The sequence below is a fragment of the Photinus pyralis genome, unplaced genomic scaffold, assembly GCF_008802855.1.
Source record: "Photinus pyralis isolate 1611_PpyrPB1 unplaced genomic scaffold, Ppyr1.3 Ppyr1.4_LG4, whole genome shotgun sequence".
Lineage (NCBI taxonomy): Eukaryota > Metazoa > Arthropoda > Insecta > Coleoptera > Lampyridae > Photinus > Photinus pyralis.
Window position 1 is genome coordinate 24,030,534 of NW_022170511.1, and position 24,137 is coordinate 24,054,670.

The window sequence follows — 24,137 nt, forward strand, 5'->3', positions numbered from 1 at the left end:
GGTTTGACAGGCAAGAGAGCACTGATAATAAGGTAGGTTTTGTCATTTTGTGTTTCCGCAAAAACAATATGTCTCAATATGACTGAAAATTACCCACGCCAGAGATATATGGGAGGGGGAGGGTTTATTAATATCTAAATCTTAAATAATAAAATGAAAAAGTAGGTAGGTATAGGATAAAGTGTAGACGAATATTGAATATATAATAGCAGCCGCAAAAGAATAAACAATAATAAAACGCAGACTAGATTTTGGATCCCAGAAAGTAAGAGTGTAATCAAATAAAAATGGAAACAAGCTGAGCCAAAATACAAAAAATATCAAGAACAGCGAATAAAAATAAAAGAGATGCTAAAACAAGCAAAGAAAATAGCATGTACAGAATGTAGAGAACATAATTGAGGAAGGCAGTTCCGGACCAGAAGTGGTTCTATAAAATGCTCAGGAAGGCAAGCACAATAAAAGACATCAAAGACACAAATCAAACATCTCAAATTGTAGAATAAAAATAAGATCAAATGCAGTGAATCAACAAGAACAAGACACAAGAAATACAAGTGGAAATCATGATCAGTCAAATCAAGTAATCGAATGAAATGCAGATCAATCAACAAGATTGAAACACAAAAGACATCATGAATACAAGTGGAAAATATGATCAATCAATCCAGTACAAACACATCTACGGTTCAATTAGGCAAAACAACTTGTAAAGTAAATTTTATATACAAAAAAAACATCAAAAGCATAGCTCAACTCTAACATCGAGTTCAAGTCCAGTATCGCCCAAGCAAAATATATAAATAGAAGAAAGGTTAATTAAAGCACCCCATTCTCGTATATGCTAAGACACAAGAGATGCAATCCGGATGAGATGAGCAAGCAACAGGTAGTGAAGAATCGGACTGTATGAGGTCCTTACTCAAACACCAAATTAGAGGGCCTCCCTTTCTCATATATGCGAAGACACCAAAGCTGCATTCTGCAAGAGATGAGACTAGCAACATATACAGCGAAGAATCGAACTGCATGCAGTACTCGGTCCACATATACTACCTAGTTAAATCTCTGCTTGTAATTTTTCCTAAAGTTAGGATTACATAAAATTGTAGTGCTGGAAAAGATGTTCGTAATTGTTTTCAAAAATTTTATCAGTAGTGTCACCCAGTAAATGTTTAATAAACTGGACCTGAGCGGTTATTTGAAAAATAAAAACCTAAGAGGGCAAGCTGTCTCTTACGGTTACGCATCTGATTGATTCTTTCAATTTAATTTGACTGCGATCGTGATAGGTTCTATTGAAAAAACCAATCAGATGCGTAACCGTAAGAGACAGCTTACCCTCTTAGTTTTCCCTTCTCTCTGACCTGCAGTATTCGTGCTTAGCATTGGCATGCGTAGTCCATGTCCATGTCGATGGTGTGGGTCATACTAGGGAACCAGGCGAGTTATTTAGCTGATAGCAATATCAGGGCATCGATTCCCGAAGTTAGTCGATATGCTCCGTGATGTGACCGGCTGCCATGACGTCATGATCGTATACGATAGGGATAAGTTCAAGTTTAGCTGCATTCCCGAATCGTGGACAAACTTTATGCGCTAACCAATCACAGACAAGAATTGAACTGTCATTTGTCAGTTTTGTATTTTGTTTTGTTTTTGCATTATGGATACTGTTATTAATAGCTGCAACTGCGCATGACTTTCACGCAACGAGTGGTCTAGACCAGTCGTTGCGTTCGATCAACTTATCGCTCGATGTGATAGGTTCGAGAATGCAGTCACATTCATGTTCACATCAAGGTCAGCCGATGGGAACAAAGCACATCTTCGGGAATCGACGCCCTGGTAACTGTTGAATGAAAAGACACCTTCGCAATGAAAGGTTCCACGCTGTACATACAGCTCGCGACGATACATACATTTTTGAGAGTTGGCAACCATGCAATTTCTAGGTGGGGAACATAGATATATAAATACATATACGTCTTTCGCTATAGAAACCGTTGCACGTCATTGATTTGTGTATCAATTTTAGACATATGCTGCAACACTGCAACATGTACAGAGTGAGCAACAAAGATTGAAGCGTGCCGCTTCAGCTAAATTGGCAATGTGCCGCTCATAGCATATGCTGATTTGATACAAGATACGAAATACGAATAGACGCACGTCACTGTGACAGCGCAGAACGTCATTTTCGCATACAAAGAAGGTAGTTTTGATATTAATAGGAACAAGCGGTGATGACGCACGCTTCAATCATTGTTGCTCACACTGTACAAAAAAAAACAAGTGTGCGAAATCTATAGAAAACTTGTCTGAAATTGATTCATAAATCAATGACGTGCACCGGTTTTTATAGCGAAAGACGTATAGATACAGCCATACCCCAACATAGTTCAAAAGGACGTACCATCTATCACCATCACTTTCGGCACATTAATTACGTATAGCGCTATCCTTTATAGAGGTGCCCTGAGCATGGAAGACAGATTCGCATTATTTATTATAACTCTCAATCAAATTGTTAGCACAAATCACACAGAAAATTATCAGATTTGAAACTTTACAACATAAATAAACGGCCTTTTTATTTATTTAAATCGCATAGCAACAAGAAATGTTACATTTAAAATGGAAGATGTTACTTAGAAAGCTGGCAAAGAAAAAATTACAGCTGCGACAACAGGAAGAAAGTGTGTGAACATGTGGAAAGTGATTAATTTAAAAGAGAAGTTATATTGGTTGATGTTTCTGAACTTTATAATAGGTGTTAATAGTGACAGTGATGATTCGAATTTGTCAATTTCATCTGACGATGATTCGGATTGTGAACTTTTACAAACGTAATGAATGTTCACTAAATGAGTATTATCACCAATTGGATATCATTGTTAAGATGTTGTATTTATTTTAAATAAATGTACACGTGTAGCTTACTTATTACAATTAGCACTATAATTTCAAAAACAAACCCCACCGATTGGACATATGCCAAAAGGTAGGCAAGACGCGTAGCGACCAAAATTTGATATTGCACGCACACACAGTCTATAAATCTCGTTCTCCTAAGAATATTGCACGGATCCTTCTTTGTGATCATGATACAAACGCACTGCATCAACATCATATAGGCCAAAATGATAATTGGAAACGAATTCACTTCCTGTCGCAACTTAATCTCCGTTACCATTACGCCTAAAACCATGCAATTAAAATTAAAATGTTGAACATAAACTTTACTTCCTTGCGGTTTTTTTGATAATCTGCAAACCAGCAATGAATTCACTGCAGCACATCATGCTAAACAAGGTAAACATTTGAGCATTTATTTTAATATGTGGAAATTACCGATTCGTTTAATGTATGTACTGACTTGTTGTTTGTTACTAACAATTTTCTCCGTGAATGAAGCAGTCACGGGGGTGGTTAAAACTGTAGTCAAATTTGTGTTACGACACCTAATTCCGTGATTGTCTTCGACATCCAACTGTAGGTTCGAAACCCCGAAACCAGGGGCGGACTACCCATCTTGCAGGAGCGAGATTACGCTAATCAAAGCTCTTCAGTTTAGAATCTATGTGCGTTAAATGAGTGGCGATTCAGTAATTTCCACATATCTTGTTTTTAGTTTTTTTTGCCTACAAGGCCATGCAATTTTCCATCTTGCTTTCAACAAAAGGACTATTGCACCAAAGATGAGTCACATCTTGTGTATTTCACCCTTTCTCAGAATTTTGGTACCTGTTACTACCTGACCCATTGCCCCCAAAAACTTGCTTTTAACCTTGAGTGTAACCAACATTGTGTATATGCATTTACTATCTTTGTTAACTACTGCTTAAACTTTTACAAAATATTTTGTTAATTAACTTTTGGACTGTTTTAATCAAACTGCAAGGTTTTTCTTTGTCGTACTGTTTTTACCCTTGGCAGTTACTTTTGCGAGAGTACGACTCCTTTTGGCTTTGCTTGCTTTGTTTACATTAATGTACATCAACTAAATTTCTGGGTTTTCACAATCTTAATTACGATCATTATTAAACAAACTTTTCACAATTACAGTGTTTTATTTAACGTTCCTTCCCTACTGTTCTTCAGGTCAAAGCGTTGTCTACAACTAACGTAAGGGGGCTCTGCCTTATATGTTTTATCACGTGCCACTTTTCAAATTTAAGCGGGATCTTGTTTAATTTTAGAGGGAATAGTCATTCGGGGGGAGGGGGGGGGCCATTTTTAAACGTTGCCGGGTTGACTTTATTTCCGTGTTCTTGTAGTGTGAAGTTAGCGTAGAACCTGGGGGTTAAGTACACTACAACAATATGGGCCTCGAAGTAGGTGGCAGGTGATGCCAGGAGGAAGAAGAAACTAATCTGTGTCACCGCTCAGGAATGCTACAGGATGCTGCGCCCATTATAGGATTCTAGATTAATAATAATATTGAGCATTCTACGGAGCCGAGACTAAAATGAGGGACAGGGCTGTATGTGAGGGTATATACAGGGAGACAGATAGACAGACAAACGAAGAAAACCATTACATTTTTGGATAGAAAAAAAATTCCCCTAAAAACTCATGGATGTGTAGAGAAAATAAAAAAAAGTTTTCGTACTAGCACAATTGTGACCTCCCTCACCCCGCCGACTTCATCTAGCGTACCTATACGCTAACTAATTTGAACAACACTAGTCCCCTGACTAAGGCATGGAAACAACAAACATGAAGACCAAGAGAAGCCAACCTTGTTGCTGAAAACGGACAGGACTGAATTAAAAAAAATAAAAATGGTTTTCTCTCTTTTAATAAAGTAAAAATAATACACAATAAATAATCTACATGTATGTTACAATGAGTAGTACATTTATGAAGATACAATTAAAAGAAATAATAAATTTGTATAAAATATTTAGATAATGAATCTATTCATCATAGAAAGTCAACAGTTAATTAAAATATCATCATGGTAACTATTAAATAAGAAACTGTAAGACTAGTTTAACATTTAAATGACTTCTTCGTTCACAATGACGATTATGAAGACTAAAAAATTAAGAATTAGCCTGCACCATATTGATGGCTACAGAGAGAGTTTACTAGAAAAGGTACATGTATGTTATAAAATATCATAAAAATACTGAATATGTCGTATGTATTTTCTCAGGCAAAAGCTAAAAATGATATCGTTACATAAATCTATCGCACTGTATATACATCTGCTCACAAAATACAGACAAACAGTAAACTATTTACATACCATTTTCTAAGTTATGTGGCACATAGCGTTAGAAAGCAACAAATAATTTAAAATATTTAAATCACAATCAAATATTACACCTCAACAAACTAAAACGTTGTTGCAACAAAAACTTACCACCTTATGACAATATCACGCGAGACCGGAATCAATGTGAGTCCGTCTTTTCGAATCTGACCTTTGTAAACCGTGATCGGGCGTTGACTTTAAAATATCCGGCTGACTTTGACTGACGATCGCCTGATTGATGATCGATTGGTTCACGACCGATTGATTTACGGAGACCATTGTGCCCCTACTTAACGTGCCTAAAAGAGGGGTGCCCGGGTTTTGTATGAGGAGATTCATATAGTCCGCAATTAGAAGCGTTAATTCTAATATTTTCGGTTTACTCAACGAAAAGATTAACTTCTGCGACGGCTGCTGATCGTTTTGCGTTACCACTAACATAAAATCTTCCTGGCAACCGCCGAAAGTCAAGACGTTCGTATAGGGATAACGAACGCATTGTTGCATCGTTGCTAAATCTAGTACGGTAATTGAGTCTTCATTCACAGCCAACCATATCATAGGGGAGTCGTGCTGACGCAGTCTTGCCTGTAACGCAAATTAAACATAAAAAAGTAGGTAGACACAAAGATTAGAGTCTATATACCACCTCTACAACTACAATAAAAAAATCATGACGGAGAAGACAATTAATGCCATACAAAGCGCTCTCCATAGATTATATGGTTAACTGAATCGAACTATCTTGAACTTGACTCTGCGCAAGATCTCAAGGTCAAAGTGACAAAAAATCGGCCTGTCCTGGCATGGTCAAAACCGACGTAATGCAAGTGAAGAGACTCCCACTACTCTCTATGAATGTTTAGCGCACTCAACCAGTCAAAGCAATCCATATTAAAGGGCATCCTGGTCTGGAGTGACCAAGATTACAGCCTCAATTTGTCTCAACTATGGGATATATGGCTTGGGTGATGTAAAGCAAGCGGGCGACTCTAAAGGAGAGTAACACTAAAGCATTGAAGAATTATAAGTTCAATTGTAATTCTCAACTTCAACGGAAGAGTAACACAAACCGGCGAGACACCTGACAGATGTTTCAATTGTGAGTCCGAGGGACATTATGCCAATGAATGTCCATCTCCGAAAAATTATAATGCATGTTTCAAATGCAAACAACCGAGTCATGCAAAGGACAACTGCACCACTCAGAAATAGACGTCTCAGAAATAGATGTTTCGCTGAAAATACAACGCCAAAGGCGAGCACTTCCAGCAGACACAGGATCCTATAAGATTGCATACGCTAGAGTGGACGGGGCAAACTGGTAGGTATTCAGGGAGCGCAACGAATTTCCATTTAAAGAACAGAACAATAAACAGCCTCGTCAACCTTCCCTTCAAGTTTAATTAGTAATCCACCGCCAGGAGGCGCTAAAATAATAAAATTATCTTACCTGGAACAGAGTAGCTCCAAAGAAAGGCCATTTTCTGGTGCAAGTTAAATAAATCCTAACACAGTCGAGTTGCGTCCGCCCTTTCAGCGCGCGCCACTTCTCCAACAGTTTCGCCTGCAAATCGGCGAGCGCCTCCTGACTCAACTGATCTCTGTACCTATACGGGTAGAACTTATCTATCGCACTTAACGCTTGATTCGAGTGCGCGGTAAGAATGTGATGTACACTATTTAAAGCGGTCAGCGTGCTCGAATTTTGCAGCAGGTTGCTAGGGCTAAGAGTTCCGTGAAGGCTCGATCCGTTTAACGTACTATTCGGACTTTGATGTGCGCTGAGCGATTGCAGGTGGGTACTCGTGGGTTGGGCGTGTGCACTTTGTGCCGTGTGTAAGTTTAAAGTGTTGTTAATGCTAGTGTTTTTATGCGAGCCGAAACTGCAATCTCCGGTATCTAGTTGGACCATGAGAGCGGCAAGCTCCAATGCGAGCTCCTTGCTCAATGGAAACCGACCAGCAACTATCTGTTTATTGATTTGATAGCACAGCAACAGACGTTCCTTGTCGGTTTCCAATCTCGAGCTATTCTTCCACCATAACCTGTTTTTGTATGTCACCCTTATGACTCGCGTATTTTCGAATTTGCCTAGACCTTTCTCTCGCAAGGCCACCTCCCATTTGGAGATAACGTCGCATAACTTCGCCGAAGGGTCGAGAGTGTGTTCCAGGTCTTTTTCAATGGGATCGTCGCTGAATAAAGCGAAGCCGTTTGTCGCCCTACAGCCAATTTCTGTTGCCAAACTGTCTTGGAACTCTTTCACCGTACTCGAACCGTCGAAACTTGAAATGTGATATGTTCCGTTGAGGAGATGCACTGGCATTGAGTGAGGTAGCGCGTGGTGTTGAGGATTTTTCAGCAGTATACTTAGAACTTCCATTCGGGATGGTTTATATTCTCGTCCACCTAAAGTTAGGATTTATTTAAAGGAATTCCTTTGTGATAATGTGTACCTGTCAAAATGGTTCGTTCCAACGCTCTCTCGCAATACGAAGCGTATTTTCCACACTCCGTTCTGTTATCGGCGTTACGCTGGAGATGATGCTTCAAGAACCATAGCAATCTTGAAGATTTGGGAACGAAAAGACTAACGGACAAAGCCAATAATTGCCATCCTTGTATCAAAGTATAACTAGGAGGTCCCTTATGATCCTTGTGGTCTTTATAGTACTCCTTGTGTTCTTTGTATTTATCTTCTTGAGAAGCCTGTATATTGGAAGATGAAATTTGTTGTTCAGATGAACTATTTATACTGGGTGTTGTCTCACATGTGAATAAACTTTGTGTTGCACAAAGTAGGAGTTGCTGAAAAGAATTTTGGTGTTTCTTATTGTGTTTTGTGATAATTTGTGTTAAATGTGTGAACAGAGAAACCAGCCTGTATACCTATTTGTGTGTTATTTGTGCCTGGGTGTGTCAGTGTAAGTTGGTCGAAACATACACAGGCAGCTAAAATCTATTCTAGACTTCTATGAAGAAACATTCCGAAAACAGAACAAAATGAATGATAACTTGAAACACCAACATTCTTAATCAGTAGAACAAAAGTTATTGTACATTATCACAAATGCATGCACTAAAATAAGTGAAGTAACGATTGTGTGCAAGTGGAGAACCTCAAATGTACTGTGAAGCTAATTGATATGACTATACAATGAATGCGTGCAGAAAAATAATTTGGGATTTTAGCAAATCTGTTCAAATTGTGACACCAGAAATGCAATGTTGGACAAAGAAACGTTTACATCGTTTATAATCACTTTTGATTGTGCGATTGTACACCAATTTATAAATACATCAGTTTAAAAACTAGTAATACAGAGTAAGTTTATTTATTATATACCTAATAGCTTAAAAAGTTTAAGTTTAAAGTTTGAAAGGAAGGAAAACCTTAAATAAACTGCCCTGGTGACACAAGGGACTCTCCCCATTATGTGCACACACTAGGAAGCTTTTTAATAGAGCAAAAAACATGGGGGAGTATGGGTCATATCAAAATACACTTACCGAACACAATAAGGAGATATGGGAGACAAAACGTGATAGGAAATTGAACAAATTCCAGAACTCCACAAAGGAACAAAGGGTAGAATCGGTTCCTTGAAGAAAATTGAGGGGGGTTATACAGAGATCGCAAAGGAGACCTTGGAGCTTTTGCTTCAATCAAACTTTCCGGGATCAAAGACCCTCGCTCAAAATGAGGCGGGCGAATCAATAATTACTCTGGAACCACTTCTCAGGGGGAACAGAGAAAATTATGGTTTTGGCGTGACAGATAGTGAACCTAATCAAACTTAGGTGGGCAGTGAAGACTATGTACATTATTAAGGGCAAATTTTGCCCTGGAATACATACCTATGACGTGGAGGGACGTAAAAGTCGTATTCATACCGAAACCTGGGCGAGACTCATATGCCCAAGCCAAATCGTTAAGACCCATCAGTCTAACGTCGTTTCTACTACAACTAATGGAGGAATATATTGTAATGGAACCGAATTTGCCCGTTAAATTCGATTTAAATATTCCCGAAGCCACCTCTGGCGCAGAAGAAGTCAAGATTGAGCTTTGTTTCGTTTCCGTGGAACACGTGATTTTTTTCTTCTCTGCTCTACATTGAAATGGGCCATAATTTACAATAAAAGTGTCAAATATATCGCTATACGAGGGAACTTAATGATCCTTATCTTCGTCTATGATTTTCTTAAAAAAGGGAAATAGATGTAGATGTAGGTATTTGTGATTTTGTTGAGGGCAGAAGTAATTTTTACGTTTCGAATAGTGAGTGCAGCTTTGACGATTACAAAGGTTACATATGCATTTTTATCTCTACGTCTATTGCATCCAGGGGCGGAGTGATCCGGGGGGGCGGGTGGCGATTGCCACCTGGCCTGTAGGTAATACTCGCATATTGGCCCGTTGGAAATTTATAAGTCTGTGCTGTATTTAGTTTCTTGCACTATTAATAAATTATTACCATTTTCTCTCATTGGGGGTTGATAAAAAATTCTGTTTTTATTTAAGTGTTTTACAATGAATGTATCATTTTTGGTCGTATTTTGAAAGCGCTGAAACATAATTACAGGCGACGCGCCTCGCTTGGATTATGTATATTTTGTTACTTTTAATTATCAGCTGCAATAAAAAAAAAACTATATTCTAATTGATTTTCGAGAAAGGAATACTTTAAAATGAAGCAAAAAAGCAGAGTTGAACCCCCCCCCCCCTCTCATTGCACCTAATACTTTTTAATGGCCCGTAACCTATGCAATTCCACCTGGCGTAAGTACCCAGCTCCGTCCTGAATTTGGCATCATCTAGTAATGATATACGATCAAATGATATAGATTATTTGACAATGTTAAACGGTGTTCTCGTACAGCATGCGTATTGCCATTTATCACCCTTCTAAATACTATTGCCCTTTTGGTAATTATACTGGTCAGACTTTGATAACGCATAGAGATTCTAGGTAAATATGTTGTTTTTCAAATTTACATAACTTTGTTTTGTTAGTGATGGTTTTACTGCCAACCCGTATACTGATTACTGTTTATTTACAGGGTGTTTCATCTGGGTACGTTAGGGTGGTTGATTGTTACATATTGCACTTGGCATTGAGAATTAATTACTTTATACTAATTTTTTGCCACGACATGTTCCTGTGTTTTGTTGTAATGTGGTATTTAACGTTATGCTCCTACTATTTATTTGAATCGGGTGATATGATTATTAATATTTCGCAGAGTGACTTATTCCATACAATGTAACCATCCATACAATGTTGACATGTCATGACCAGAGCAACTAAAGACTACTCGGTGTGGGATTTGGACTGGCCATCCAATATTCAAACTTGTTAGGTGAATTTATTGCAATGTTTTAATGATTGTTTTTTTATTTATGTGTGTCAAAGATCGATTCTTTAGGAATTCCAGTGGAGCCTGTGACTCGACATTATATTAATTTACTTGACAACTATCATAATATGCATTTATCTCATTACAGATTTTGCTATAAAGTTTAATATTAATTTGTTCGCTGGTTTTTTTCTTGGTCAGTTCTTTTTTTCCCAGCCTATTGTCATATTTGTACTCGGTGAACTACCATTTTTTAAATTTGATCTTGCAATGCGAATTATTTGGATTAAATCTCCGTTTTTAAAGCATGTACTGGTTTTATTTGTATTCCTTACTTGATCCTCACTCTGACAAGCAATACATATCTTGTAGCGACTCTTAAAACACAACGTAGTAGTGGTGCTATTATTTTGTTATTCAGGTTAGGTAGCTTTGTCTAGACTCTAGACGATCATGTGGCATGCGGTTCAGTTAGTTTGGGAGGAAGGTTTTGAATTTAAATCTTGAGTTGCGCAGTCTCTCGGAGCTGGAATGGGTATGCCACAATATTGAGGGAGACATAAGGGATGAGGTGCTGAGGCCTGAACCCATCAGTAAAGACCAATGCGCCTATCAACCAGCAAAATCCAGTGAACTTGCTATCCACAGAGCAGTGGGTGTAGCTGAAAGGGCGATCTCCTGTATGTTACACTCGATATTTGCCATCTGATGATGCTAAATGCCTTTCCGCTTGTATAACGCTGCAGATATCACTTATCACACATCTACATGTTACAAGCTAAGATCCTGTAATTAACTTACTCTGTATAACTAGTAGCTAATAGGGATTTTGGTGTTTCAAAAGTTGAATATTTGTTACATGAAGTAAATGATGAACAAAACAATTTTTCATTCACAATAAATTAAACGGCGTTTTTGTAAGCCCACGATTTACGCATAAGCAAAAGCGAAACAATCGTTTATAACTTTAAGATCGAAATCTACCATGAGATGATCGCTAATCGTTTAAGAAATAAATATAAGAAGCAACACTTACACTTTTTTTAAGCAATTTTTGTGTAGATACCTGAACTCCTAGCTTGGGCAGGGGCGAACTTTTGCTCGTTTGTTTAATAAGCGCGCATATAAGTTCAGCTTGGAGTTCTGGCATATCCAGACACTGTTGCAACGCATTCTGCGCTAATATCACGTGATAGTCGATACCGGCCTGATCGACGGCCGCCGACATGAACAGCTGCAGACACTTAAACTGCTTAATTGCTTCGGCCTGTAATGAAATTCTCAGTGTTGCAAAACCCATTGGGTTGATAATCACCTGTAGTGCTTCGGTTGGAAGAGTTGTGAGTGGGAAGTAGGAAGGAATAGCTCCATCTTTGGTGCACGGGACGTGCAGTAAAACGGGATGCCTCCAAAGTACACAATTCGTATCGCCATCAACTTCCATCAATTTATGGATGAGCTGTTCGTACTGTGTACCACTACTAGGGCCCCCGCCGCTTGCAACCGTCAGATGGTACAACCACGAATCTTTTTCCTAAACTCACAGCCTTAATCTGGAGTTCCACACAACAGTACAAACTTACCTGTTTACCAGGGCAGAGTAGGTAGGTCGGTCCTTGGTGATTAGGAAATATGCCCAATGTCAACTCTGTGCATTCAGCATCCTTGTCCTCGGAATCGGAATCAGACAAATGATCAACTTCCTCCACCCGTGAATCGCGCATGTTGATCTGTCCGGCCGGTGTCTACATACCATAATTAGTCTCCCATCCCTTTGTGCGAGTAATACTTACAGTGTCAGTAGGAGATTTAAAATACAAAAACATTTTTCCTATCAACACACACCAGCATTTCTTCGCGTGCCCATTCTTAACTTTGGTAAGCCATCCTTGAACGGATGGCTTATTCTCCTCCTTACTTAACAATAACTTTGTCGCATTTCGGCGCTGTACATTTTGCAAGGTTCGTACCCAGTCTTCCATTGCAGTGATCGAGTCAGCAGTTAAATAGTACGTTTTCTTCCCTGTATCAATTTCAAAAGTATTGGACCCATCCGCTCTCGTTATTTTACAAATTTCATCTAATAATATTTGCCCTTGAGGTTTCCTATTAATATCACTTTGGTTCTTGTAGTACGTTAAAACACCATTTTTTAGAACAAACCACCGCTTCCGCCACGTTTTCAATTTTCCACCTGTGAACCACAAAGTAAACACCCGGTAAAGGTGGAGCTTACGGTACCTAATTTCGCTAAAGATCCACTCTTCTCTATACTCTCCGATTTTTTATTGGGACTATCCATAAACGAGGTTCGCAAGATTGATGATTCTAAACTTGTCGTATCACAACTAAGGGCGTCTGGAGGCACTGCGTAATCATCTGACATACCCGACTCGAATGAGGTATCTGAAACGCCTGAGTGTCATGGTTAACAACCACAACATTTGTAAAATAAGAAAAAGGAAAGTAAAATTGTACACGTAAATAAAAAAGTGTATATTGTAAATATTAACCTCTTGTTTTACTTTTACTCGGCGACCCGCTGCTACTCGAGGCTGTTCGTTTGCCAGGACTCGAACCTGTTGTATCACCCGAACTTCTACTGTGAGTATTAGTTCCGTCGATTGCCTGAAATTGTTATACCTTTTAGATTATAATCGCATTGTAGTGTTTTTACTTGCGAAATGCGGGCGAAACAATTTCTACAAGTCACATATGATTCGAGTTATAGCGAGTTATGAGGATTCATATGTTGGCCCCTATTTTCAGAAGTTCAACTGGTTGCTTAGTTTTGCATTTGAACTTTTATTGTAACGGTAGCTCTTAAATCTGGATTTATTACTTCGAATTTTATAGAGCGTTAGAGCAGTTTGGGTATTACATATCATAGAACGGCTACAGGGTGCAAAAAATCGGAGGGATAAATTTTACAATAAATTATATGGCTGGTGTGAATGGTGGTTGAATTGTTAGAAAAAGTCTGTACGCAATTGGTAGAATTAAATTTTCTGCGACTTTTGATTTCTATAGAGCATTGTTACCTTACTAAATTTTGGATTTTGTTGCAAGAAATAGCTGACCAAAAAGTACCTAGCTGCAAGTTTAGCGTACCAATTTTAAAGATACAACTTGGTAGGCGTGGTTAGTTACGAGGTACAGCCTAAACCTCGTCTTTTTGGGGAGGTACTGCTAATCAGAGTTACATTTGAGCAAAATGGTCTACTTAGTCTCTAGACGCCATGTTAAAAAAAGTGAAAATTAATAAATAAAAAAGGGTGGAGTGATCTGGAGTAGTTGTGAAGGTATTTGTTCTTGGGCTACGAGATCGTTACGTACATGGTCCAAGACATGTGTTGTTTTTGAGCGCAAAACGCAAGATTTCAAGCAGTTGTAATCTAAAAGAAAGATTTTTCTGATAGATTCGTTTCTGTACCAATCGCGTAGTCACGGTATGGTTCAGATTAATAGAATCTGCCTCACGTTTTAAGCATTAAAAAAAGTTCGTTCGTGTTTTATCGGGGTGAAAATTGCAGTCTTTTCCTCAGAACGGAATCTTCAAACGCAAGTAAAGTGCGTTTACAATTAAATGAACTAACATTCGGTTAGTTCGATCGACCGACCGTGTCGGTTGTTATCTATGCTCAAGAAAAAGATTAGGGATAAAGGGAAGACGATAAAAATGGATGAACCAGGCGCTTCTTTATGAGAAACATACAGATCTGTTTATTTATGTTATAGGAGTGGGAAATATGAGGCAGAAGTAAGTGTTGTAACTTGTAGTGTCGTTGATAAGGAAAGCAAAACACCGTATCTATACTTGTTCCGTTTTTAATTGGTCACGTAGATATTTTAATGATTCTTGCAAGTCGGGAGAAAATATTGTGCTTCGTTAATTAATTATGAGCCGCTTTTAGTTTCTCAATGTTAAAAAAAGCGAGTATTAAATCAAGCAAGGCCATGTAGTTTATGATAGATAAGCAGACCTCTCGCTTGATCCAAACATTACAATTAACAATGCGCCTTACTCGATTACCAAATGTTGGAATTTTAATCCGGCCAATTAAGTGAGTTTAATTAGCCGTAGTGCAAACGTTATCAAAATGGGTCGTGTTTAGTATCAAATGAAGCGCGCTTAATTAACATGAATTTTAAGACTGGTTCCCGATTGGCGATTATCATAACAGGGAACACTGTAATTAATTAAAGAAGTTTACATTTTGGAATGTTATCTACAGAGTACGTTGTGCCGGTTGGAGAATCACCGGGCCCGTCCACAAATTTGCGAATTCTATAAAATAAAATAAAAGATCTTTAGGCGTCAACGAGTAAGTTTGGAACGTTGAATTTTCGCATTTTACCATACCGTTTAATTTCAAACTAAGCATGTGAAACGTCTCTTTTCGTTAATTATGAAGGACATTTTGGGATTGGGAGTTTAATCTCCGAAAAAACTCTATCCAGAGGGCAACAGTAGTCATATAAGGTCGAACCTGGATCAGTTCAATGTCAAGTTATCTAGCTCTTCTGACGAGGAATTTCGAAGCTTGCTCACCGTTCAAAGTTCTAAGGTTGGTCAACGTTCAAAGTGCAAAGGTTGGCCGACGTTCAAGACCCCATTTTGTGATGTGATACTTCATTTTTAAGGTAACCCCCTAACCTAGTATGGGAGTACCTACACTTTCCAAGATTTTCATAATTCACTGCCCGCATTTCACAAAAACTCGATTTAAATTTGAAAAATTTAATAATTAACTCAACCTTAATTTTCCTTATTCGTCAAACCCTTGCCATTCAGTTATCTACAGTGCTGACAGCAGTACTGCTTTACCACTTCGAACTATGTCAAAACAACATAATTACTATTTATTTAAAATCATCAGTTTGAGGGTCGAGGAGAAAGGAAAATTGGTGTTGAGATAAGTGATTCAAGTTTTATTATTTATAGTTTACTACAACAATTTTTACCGCTGTATTGTTGCCTTCGCCATCGCTCGAATCGTCCGAAGAGTCCCCAGTGAAGGGCATAGACCTAATTTGACTAGCTCTTCCCTTGACAGTTGCATATACAGGCACTGGAATATCTTGGTAACCCGCCTGCTCGGGTCCCACATCACTAGGTGTCGTGCCTGTCAACGTCAATCCATCTGCGGCAACCTACAAATGCTTAAACAGTGAAAAAAAGGGTAAGTAAATCGCGTGCTCACTTGATATATCCTATTTTCCCAACTAGGAAATCGATGGAGGGGCGGCGTGGGTGCCCTGGGCCAAGGAACCTTTTCTCGACTGGGCGTGTATATTTCAGCGTAATCGTGCGCTAAATCGGGATCGGAGGCACTACCGCTCGTTATTCGACCTAAACTTAAATTATCGACAGCCACGCGCAAATCCTCCGAGAGAGGATCCATACTTGAATTGCTAGTTACAAAATTACTGTTTATAAAGCTAGCACTTGGCACAGATGGTTCGAATGAATTTGTAGATATGCAAACTGATTGATGCCTGCGGTGTCGGGAGGTTCTCGACGCGCTCTGCCCGACGGCGACCTGACCTCTCGGTTCGGGAGAGCAACTTTCCGATCTTCTCCTATCACTCAATGCTATGTGATTCTTTAACAGTTCCAACTGCTGATTGCACTTGATATTCTGCTCCCTTAAAACCTGGTTCTGCTGTTCCAATTCCCTAAGTTTGTTCGTGACCCATTCCTTTATGCGGGCGGCTTTAGCTTCGACCTGGCGGGCGTCGTGTAATCTCAATTGGCGTTGCTCTTCTATCTCTCCTTCCAGACGCGATATCTGGGTGTTGGAGTCATTTGATTGCGACCATGCCAGCTTTTGTTCCATTATTCGTACCTGCAAGGAGACAAACGGATTATTCATTGTGTCTTGTCAGAGCCGGAGTAGATCTTTATATAGCAATAGCGCAAAATTGACCACAAATATGAAGGAATATCGGATTGCTCTACGCAAATTGATGTCACTTGAGATGGGGGCGCCCAAGGGCACGTAAACATATACCATATCAAGTGTTTTAATTATTATTACATAGATTATTGTAATTTTTCGTCAAGGTTAAAGGTGCAGATGAGACAATTATTTACCAGCACACTATTCAAAATCTTGCGTCCAGATAATATTAGATATTAATAAATGTTTCAAAACCCATTCGTGGATGTTGCCAAGTAACACAACTGTAAATGATGAGTAAATGGCAAGTACAGACCATGATTGGAAGCAGGCCATCGTCGTCATAATCCTGCCTTTGACGTCGTCAGTGGCGGTTCCAGAGGGGGAGGGGGGGCCCCCCCCCCCCATTGTTCATTTTTTCCATCAGATTTCTTTTATTTTTTTCCGTGTTGGGACAAAGTTCGGGTTTGGGCCCCTCCCTTTACTAAATCCTGGGACCGCTACTGGACGTCGTTATACTTTTCCGTAATTATTTGGCAACTTAGGTCATTTACCTGCATTTTCAAGACAAATATGTTTGCACCACGTACTTATAATCGAATAAACTGAATTGCGTTTGCGTAACAATTGTTGACGTCGTTTGCGTGTAAGACTTTGGGGGTATATCATAGTCGAATTTATCATTAGGATTTGCACTCTAATTGTGTATTGATTTAAGACAGCATACTGCACTTGGCAGTATTTATTGATTTAAATGTATAATTCGGGTAACGTATCGATTTTGATTTTAATAGAATATTCATATTTGGCACTGAGCACAACGTTCCCAATTTGTTTTGTCATAATTTGCCGGCCCGTTCAGTTGAATCTGGACTGTGGTACTAAGGGTCCCTGGTTGGAATCCGGGTTCGGACATGGATATCTGTAAATGTATAATGGGTTGGGTTGGTAGAGCAGCCTTGGTTGAAATTTAATTACCACGTAATACAAAACAGGTATTTAAGAAAAAAAAGGTAAGTTGCAACGAGTTAATAACCTAAGGAGCAATTACAGGCCAACGAGTCAGTGAGTAAATATCAACAAATAGTGGCGTAACGACGTGGCGGTAGTACTTCCAACCCTACACATCTTGAAACATTACATTACCATCTCAAAAATTGGGTGACAGTGGATTATCATTTTCTTTGCCCCTTCCAATATGTACTTGTGCGAAAACTAAATTATAAATGTGAAAACAATTTTGTCGTGAAATACCATATTCACTATAGATGCATTCAAGAGAACCTTAAATATGCCAAAGGTTCTTATACTGAAAGTCCCTAAAAATACGATAGCAAGCGGAAACTAACTAGACTAAAACCTCTACTAAAGCGGTCTTAAGAACTGGTCGTATGTGAAACGGCTCATGTCATAACAGAACACGGTAACTTTGGCAGATATTTCAACAAATTCAAGGTTAAACACGCAAGGGCTTACCCCTTAATACTGCAGGAAAGAGAGAAAGAATATTTTTCAATGCATAATCGTCGGAACCTGATACGAACAGGAGCCGGAAATATGAACTCGTCCTATATGCAAAGAGGAGAGGGAGAGATGATGGATCATACTGAGAAGAAGAACAGAGTAGGAGTTAGCCACCGCAGGGGAAAATAAATAATTTAAAAAAACGGTTCCCACCTGAGATACACAGTGTTCTAACATTTTTTGATAAAAAAATCTTTAGGTTAAAAATTTTGACCATCAAGAGCGCCTTCAAAATCTTAAAGTTTCCCAATTTAGCTGTTTTTGTCGTAAATTTGAGAAATTATAAGGTTGCGGGGGCAAACAATTTGGATTTTTTAATTTTTTAGCATATTTAGCACATTTGCATGGCTACTTTACCATTTATAGCGCACACATACCTTTTAAAGCCTTTGGGATGTTAAAAAACTTCCGAATTCGACTATTTCCTTCGTCAATTTAAAAAATCATGAGTTTGGAGTAACAAAATATTTAAGAATGAACGATGGGGGCATCTGAAATCTGAATCTTTAAATTTTTTAGCACAGTTAGTACTTTTTGAGTCAAAAATCTTAAATTTAAAGCAGTTTTTACCATTGAAAATGCACATACGACACCTTTTATAGACTTTAAGATTATAAAAGCTTCCAAAATCGCCTATTTCCGTAGTGAATTTTAAACAATAATGGAATTTTTCACACACAAAATTAATAATACAGAAATGGCGCTGCTGAAACTCAAATCTATATTAGGTTTCAAGATTTTAAAGCTTCTAAATTCGGTATTTCCATTCGTAAATTCAGAAAATCATGAGGTTATGATTTAAAAAAAATGTAAAATGCAAAAATGGGTCTTTGGACGCTTAACAACTACAGTGAGTTTAAGTTTAGTCGGGTATGTACGTACTTCCCACCCTAATAGGAAGGAGAAACTCACCCTACCATTGGAAGATAGAACCTATGCAGCTTGGTGTCCTTAAAAAGTATACGGTAGCCTATCAATTCTGTAGATGCCGATTCTAATTAAAAACGTCCGCATGCCGTAGTTTACACAACAATACCTATTTGGTTTAGCGGATCCCAAGCTTTTTTTATCTGGGAACTGGGAATCTTCATCTTCATTCACATGAATGAGAATTTTCTAAGTTTAGATATGGTGGTTATTTGAGATTGAACACGATGTCGATCATATTATTTGAATTTGAAGTTCATTGTTTTTTGTATTAGAATTTATAAGATGTAAGATCTGGAAATAATTGCATTGTGTTATTATAAAAGTTTATCTCCGGTCAATCTGATAAGGAGTTCGTAATCGCTGCGTAAAAGCCAAATAAGTTGTAGATAAGTAAGTGTGTTTTTCACTGTAAGAAAACTCAGGTGTGAGTCGAAGACGAAAATTCAAGAAAACGAGGAAGAAGGAGTAGTCGTTAAATGGACGAAGCGGACGGGAAACGGCGTTTTTTTTGTCGAGCTTTTGGAACAGTTTCTGGTAGATGGTTTTTGGAAAGACAGTCAGTTTTGTTTGTTGTAAAGTTCTTGTAGAGGAAGGTCTAGTTGGTGCTCTATGAGTTTATAATTTGTCGCTATGAAAGTGAAAGTTCGAATTCCCGTTTCAGATTCGTGTCACGTTTATTGAGAAGTAGTCTGAGTTCCAAAAAAAATCTGTAAATTTGCAATTAAATATGTAAATTAATAAAAAATGAATCGTGTGGCCAAATCTACGGAATACAATTAAGTGAATCCCTAAACAAGCAAGGGTTTGACATTTGGGTATACCATCTTTGTTATATAATATGCAAACATTTCATTAATTTACACTATAACACCATGAACTGCGCAATATGAAAAGTGCAAATGCTGTAATTTTGGCAGTGACCCCTTACCCTTATTTACCTCTCCTAGCAAGTGGCCATTGCCAAGAACTCCAGATTCAATGTCAAAACCGAGGCTTCCACTCCAAATTCAAACAGCCTATGATTATGCGTCTTTCGATTTGTTTGGTAAGGATAGTAAGTACTTCCGTGTGACACGAAGCTTAAGTTACAGTTCTATTGAATTTAGTAATTTAAAAAACCCAGCTGTAAAGGGTATCATGCTTCCGATCTACAGTAGCTACCACACCTGCGTGTAACTAATACTTCACAAAAACGAAAAGTATTAGGTACACACTGACTCATTGCGTTTAATCATTTAATAATATCCTTTGGTCTGAAACCGGTGTCAGTCAACTCTTTCGCCTAAGATATTAATACAGATCGTATAAATAGAAACATTACCTGAGCACTCCATGATTGTCATCGTCGCTTCACATAAAAATATATACGACGAGAAAAATGTTCTTAAACCACTAAAACCAAAAGCACTTAATTTAAAAGAAGGGAGTTCTCACGGTGGCCACAGTTTCGGACAAGAAACTGAGCTGTCTGCAGTTATAAATCGGCGCCAGATCGTCCCGACGCCGTCGCCGCCGTCAGTAAACTTCCCCAGTAGTAGGTACAGAGTTAACCCCCCTCGTTATTCGACTGGCAAACGGCCAAACACCCCGCGTATGAGCGAGCCGAGGACGTACACTTCTCTAAGTCACAAATTGTCACGTAATAATAATAAAGAGGGGTCCCGTACGAATTTAAAAGTTGTATCATTGTGTCACTCGCGTGGGGAAGGGTGGTACTTACCCTTCGTTTGTAAATTGTTAATGGAACAGATGTTCATAAAACAAAGCGACGGCGAGCATGTAGGGCAATTATTTAAATAAAAAAAGGGTAAAAAAACATGCAAACTGTATTCATTACACGCACATTTCGGCCAAGTGTGACTGCGACAAAAGTGCTCTCTTTCCTAATTTTCCAAGTTCATTTGGAAAAAAACCAAAGGTCGCAAAGCAGATGCGCTTTTCCCTGGTTTCGAATTTAAGGCATAAATTTGTATTCGAGGCGTAGGCATTTTCTCTCACCTTGCGACGATAGGTGATTCGGATAAGACCGTAAAGGCTATGAAATTATGCAGAAAGATGGAATATCACTCAAATGTGGTAGGTACTACTCGAATTTCCAAAATTGCTTATACCTTATCGTTCTTGTGGTAGTAGGTATATCTATCACATAAATTTTTGAAATTCGTTCTTTGCTTTCTTGTGAGCTACACACTGGACACACGGTAGGGGAATTTTTTGACCATCGGCTTTCATTCAGAAACACGACTTTGAATCCGGCTCATATTCAATAGCGAAATATATAAAAATCAGTTGGCGAAGGTTTGACATGGCTGTCTCATTTCGTTCTAAAGTTAGACGAAAAACAGACGGACAGATAGATGGACAAACCCTCACATAAAGGGAATTTTCTTTTGAAAAATTTCCCTAAAAACGTAGCTTCCTACGCGGCGGAGATTTAAGGCTGACTAACAGAAAACGATAACAAGATAAAAACGTTGTCACCGATGAAAGTGCGATTTCCCCGCATCCAAAAAATCTTTTGCGGTTCTGATCTCGGGGCTGACCTACACCGTATAAGAAAGAAACCACGACGAGAGGACTAGTAGGGGTACGGACGGACAGACTGACGGACAAAGTGCGGACAATAGCGTTCATTTAAGGAAAATGCGCTAAAAACTTAACATAAACAATAAACATAACTGGTTGTTCCGTATACCTATTTTAATGTAAATTGTGTTGGGTTTTTATGAAATGTCAAAATGGATTACAAATAATTAACTAACATAATTGTACAGGGTGGTTCAAATTCGTCGCTCACCGGTGGGATCTCCGTAACGGTGAGCTATACACTGTAGGTTAAATGGGGGCTAAGTTGTCCCTTTTTGTGACTAAAAAATCGCATTTAAAATTTTTGAAAAATCGTTGGAAATAACTGAGATATCACCGAAAAACGTCAACTTTCGTTTTCTTTTTCGGTCGGAAATTGACGGGTCCCGTTAGCTTCTATTGGCACTTTTTTTCCAAGAATCTGAATCTGTTATCAGCATTTCCACGCTAGATATGTAGAAGCTACATGTATTTTTACAAAATGAAATAGAAGACAAAAAAGAAAAATAATGAGGCACCATACGTGATACTTATATAAATTGGCAAGAAGAATTTTAAAATCAACTAAACATCTCGCTAAACATCAACAAGTAACTAGATCTTACTGAATCAACATGACTATAATAGCGATGTATTCAAACGAATTTCTTTTTTCATAAAAATCCAATATGGAGTCTATAAGAAATAAGCAAGTAGCTTCTACATTTAGCGTGTTAGGAAATTCTGATATGAAATTTAGATTCTCCAAAAAAAGTGTCCAAAGAAGGTGCTGTAATCGTTACGGAGATCCACGAATTGGAACCACCCTGTTCATGAATAAGCTAACTTTTAATAATGCAAATTCAAATTTAAAATTTCGGGGTAGTGGTGATGGGGGCAGGTAACAAGATACATGTACGGTCAGCCCTCCACACTTACGATCTGATTGAAACTTTTCCAGTGTCAAGAGTTTCCAAAATTCAAACGTACTGTGCCTTGTAACGGGAGCCCTGTATTATGGTTTATTTACTTTGAATTTTTTACGGTTATTTTTGGGCGAATGGTCTTTATGTATGAAAAGTTAAAAGCGCCAACTTATCCCATCATGAGACAAAAATGATTAGATGTACGTGACCGTCAGGCTGAATCAGATCCGTTCGAGGTTTCTGGAAAAGTGCTTTTCTGAAGTGGGGGTTGGTGAAAAGAAATGAATTCTATTGGTAGAACAAATTCGAAAAAAATGTGGGGTTTAGGCCGTGAAAAATAACCACAGGGATTGCAGGACGCTGGAAATCACGACAGAGGCTATCAAAAGAAAAAAAATCGTAAGCAATCGCCCTTGCAATAGTTAAATCGGGGTGAAAAGAAATTCAGTTCAAGTAGCCAAAAATTCAAATTCGGTTAAGCTGAGAAGCATAATTTCCTTCCTCATAGCAGTTGGGCCCCGCCTAGAGAAGTTAATTCAATTAGGCGATGATTTTTGGATTGTGAATATTCGCACCTGGAAATTTTCACGTTGAATAGCGCCATCGAAGTTTTGTCCGGTGTTTGCTCAGCGACGAATTAAATACTGCGCTAGTTCGAACTGTACGAGTAGATTCGAAATAAATAAATTATAATTTTTGACGTTTTAATTTGCACAACAGTTGCAAAGGAAGACATAAATCGCGAATTACAGACAGCGTAACATTTAAAATCGAGAATTTGAACTCTTTGATCCTGAACATAGGAAAGGGGACTGTAAATAAATAGTAATCCGGCATCGCATTTCACTATTCGTGCGCACTCAATTCACTCAATGCCAAATTCGTATTCCGGCGGATCGCGTAAATTGTGCAATCTTTTGAAATTGCCAAGAAAAGGAAGTGCAGTTTCGGTCCATAGATTTTTCTCTGTTCGATAACGTTTTGTGGACAGACTAGAGACTAGCCTGTGCTCGAGTCGCACGCCCAGGGATTTCACTATCGTAGTTATTAAAGAAATAAGGTAATCACTTTTTTTTTTATTATATTCAACTTTGCCTTTAAAGATTTTAAAGAAGTTAGCTTTAGTCATTTAAATAGTAAGAAAAGAAACCCTTACTTAAAGAATCTGCACTTTCATATTGACGAATTTTTTTTAAAAATTCCATGGAGTATTAAATTTTGAATAGTGAAAAACTGATGGTATAGTAGGAATAATGATACTAGCAATTTTCTATTTTTAAGAGTACGAATTGTGCGCAGTAATTATTAATAATAATAATAAACCATTTATTTGTAGATAAAAAACAACAAAATATTTTTCACTTTAAACTTAAAAATTATTATAACAAATAAATGTATAAAATCTACATTCACACAAACATGGGTACATTGGACATTAAAAAGAAAAGAAAAAAAATATCAACACTGAATTCATACCTGCAGCAGATATCTGTTTAAAAACTTGTTAATATCTTTTGGCAGGTGCAAGGTGAATAACTTGATAATAGAATTTAAAAAAAAGAAAAATAAAATTTAAAAAAAAATAAGAAAGAAAATAAAAATAAGCTAAAAATAAAAATAAATAAGATAAAGGGAAAGATGATAAGTAACAAAGGACTA

At 38.0% G+C, this 24,137-nt stretch overlaps 1 protein-coding gene across 4 annotated transcripts in view; it reads right to left on the reverse strand.

The window, feature by feature from the left end:
• Positions 1–4,884: 4,884 nt before the first annotated feature.
• LOC116169720 (uncharacterized protein CG43867-like) overlaps positions 4,885–24,137 on the reverse strand; it is a 125,910-nt gene continuing 106,657 nt past the window's right edge. Inside the window, exons 1-12 of one of the 4 annotated variants that reach the window (XM_031485879.1) lie at positions 20,309–20,494; positions 15,835–16,479; positions 15,596–15,784; positions 13,144–13,258; positions 12,872–13,045; positions 12,424–12,824; positions 12,214–12,375; positions 11,946–12,164; positions 11,667–11,897; positions 7,726–8,077; positions 6,720–7,678; positions 4,887–5,854 (exon numbers count right to left, since the gene is read on the reverse strand). In XM_031485879.1, the coding sequence (XP_031341739.1) occupies positions 5,390–5,854; positions 6,720–7,678; positions 7,726–8,077; positions 11,667–11,897; positions 11,946–12,164; positions 12,214–12,375; positions 12,424–12,824; positions 12,872–13,045; positions 13,144–13,258; positions 15,596–15,784; positions 15,835–16,470 (3,903 nt within the window). In that variant the 5' untranslated portion in view covers positions 16,471–16,479; positions 20,309–20,494 and the 3' untranslated portion in view covers positions 4,887–5,389. Of the gene's footprint in view, positions 5,855–6,719; positions 7,679–7,725; positions 8,078–11,666; positions 11,898–11,945; positions 12,165–12,213; positions 12,376–12,423; positions 12,825–12,871; positions 13,046–13,143; positions 13,259–15,595; positions 15,785–15,834; positions 16,480–20,308; positions 20,495–24,137 lie in introns of those variants that run through there. The other 3 variants (XM_031485875.1, XM_031485876.1, XM_031485878.1) reach the window with 3 other exon arrangements.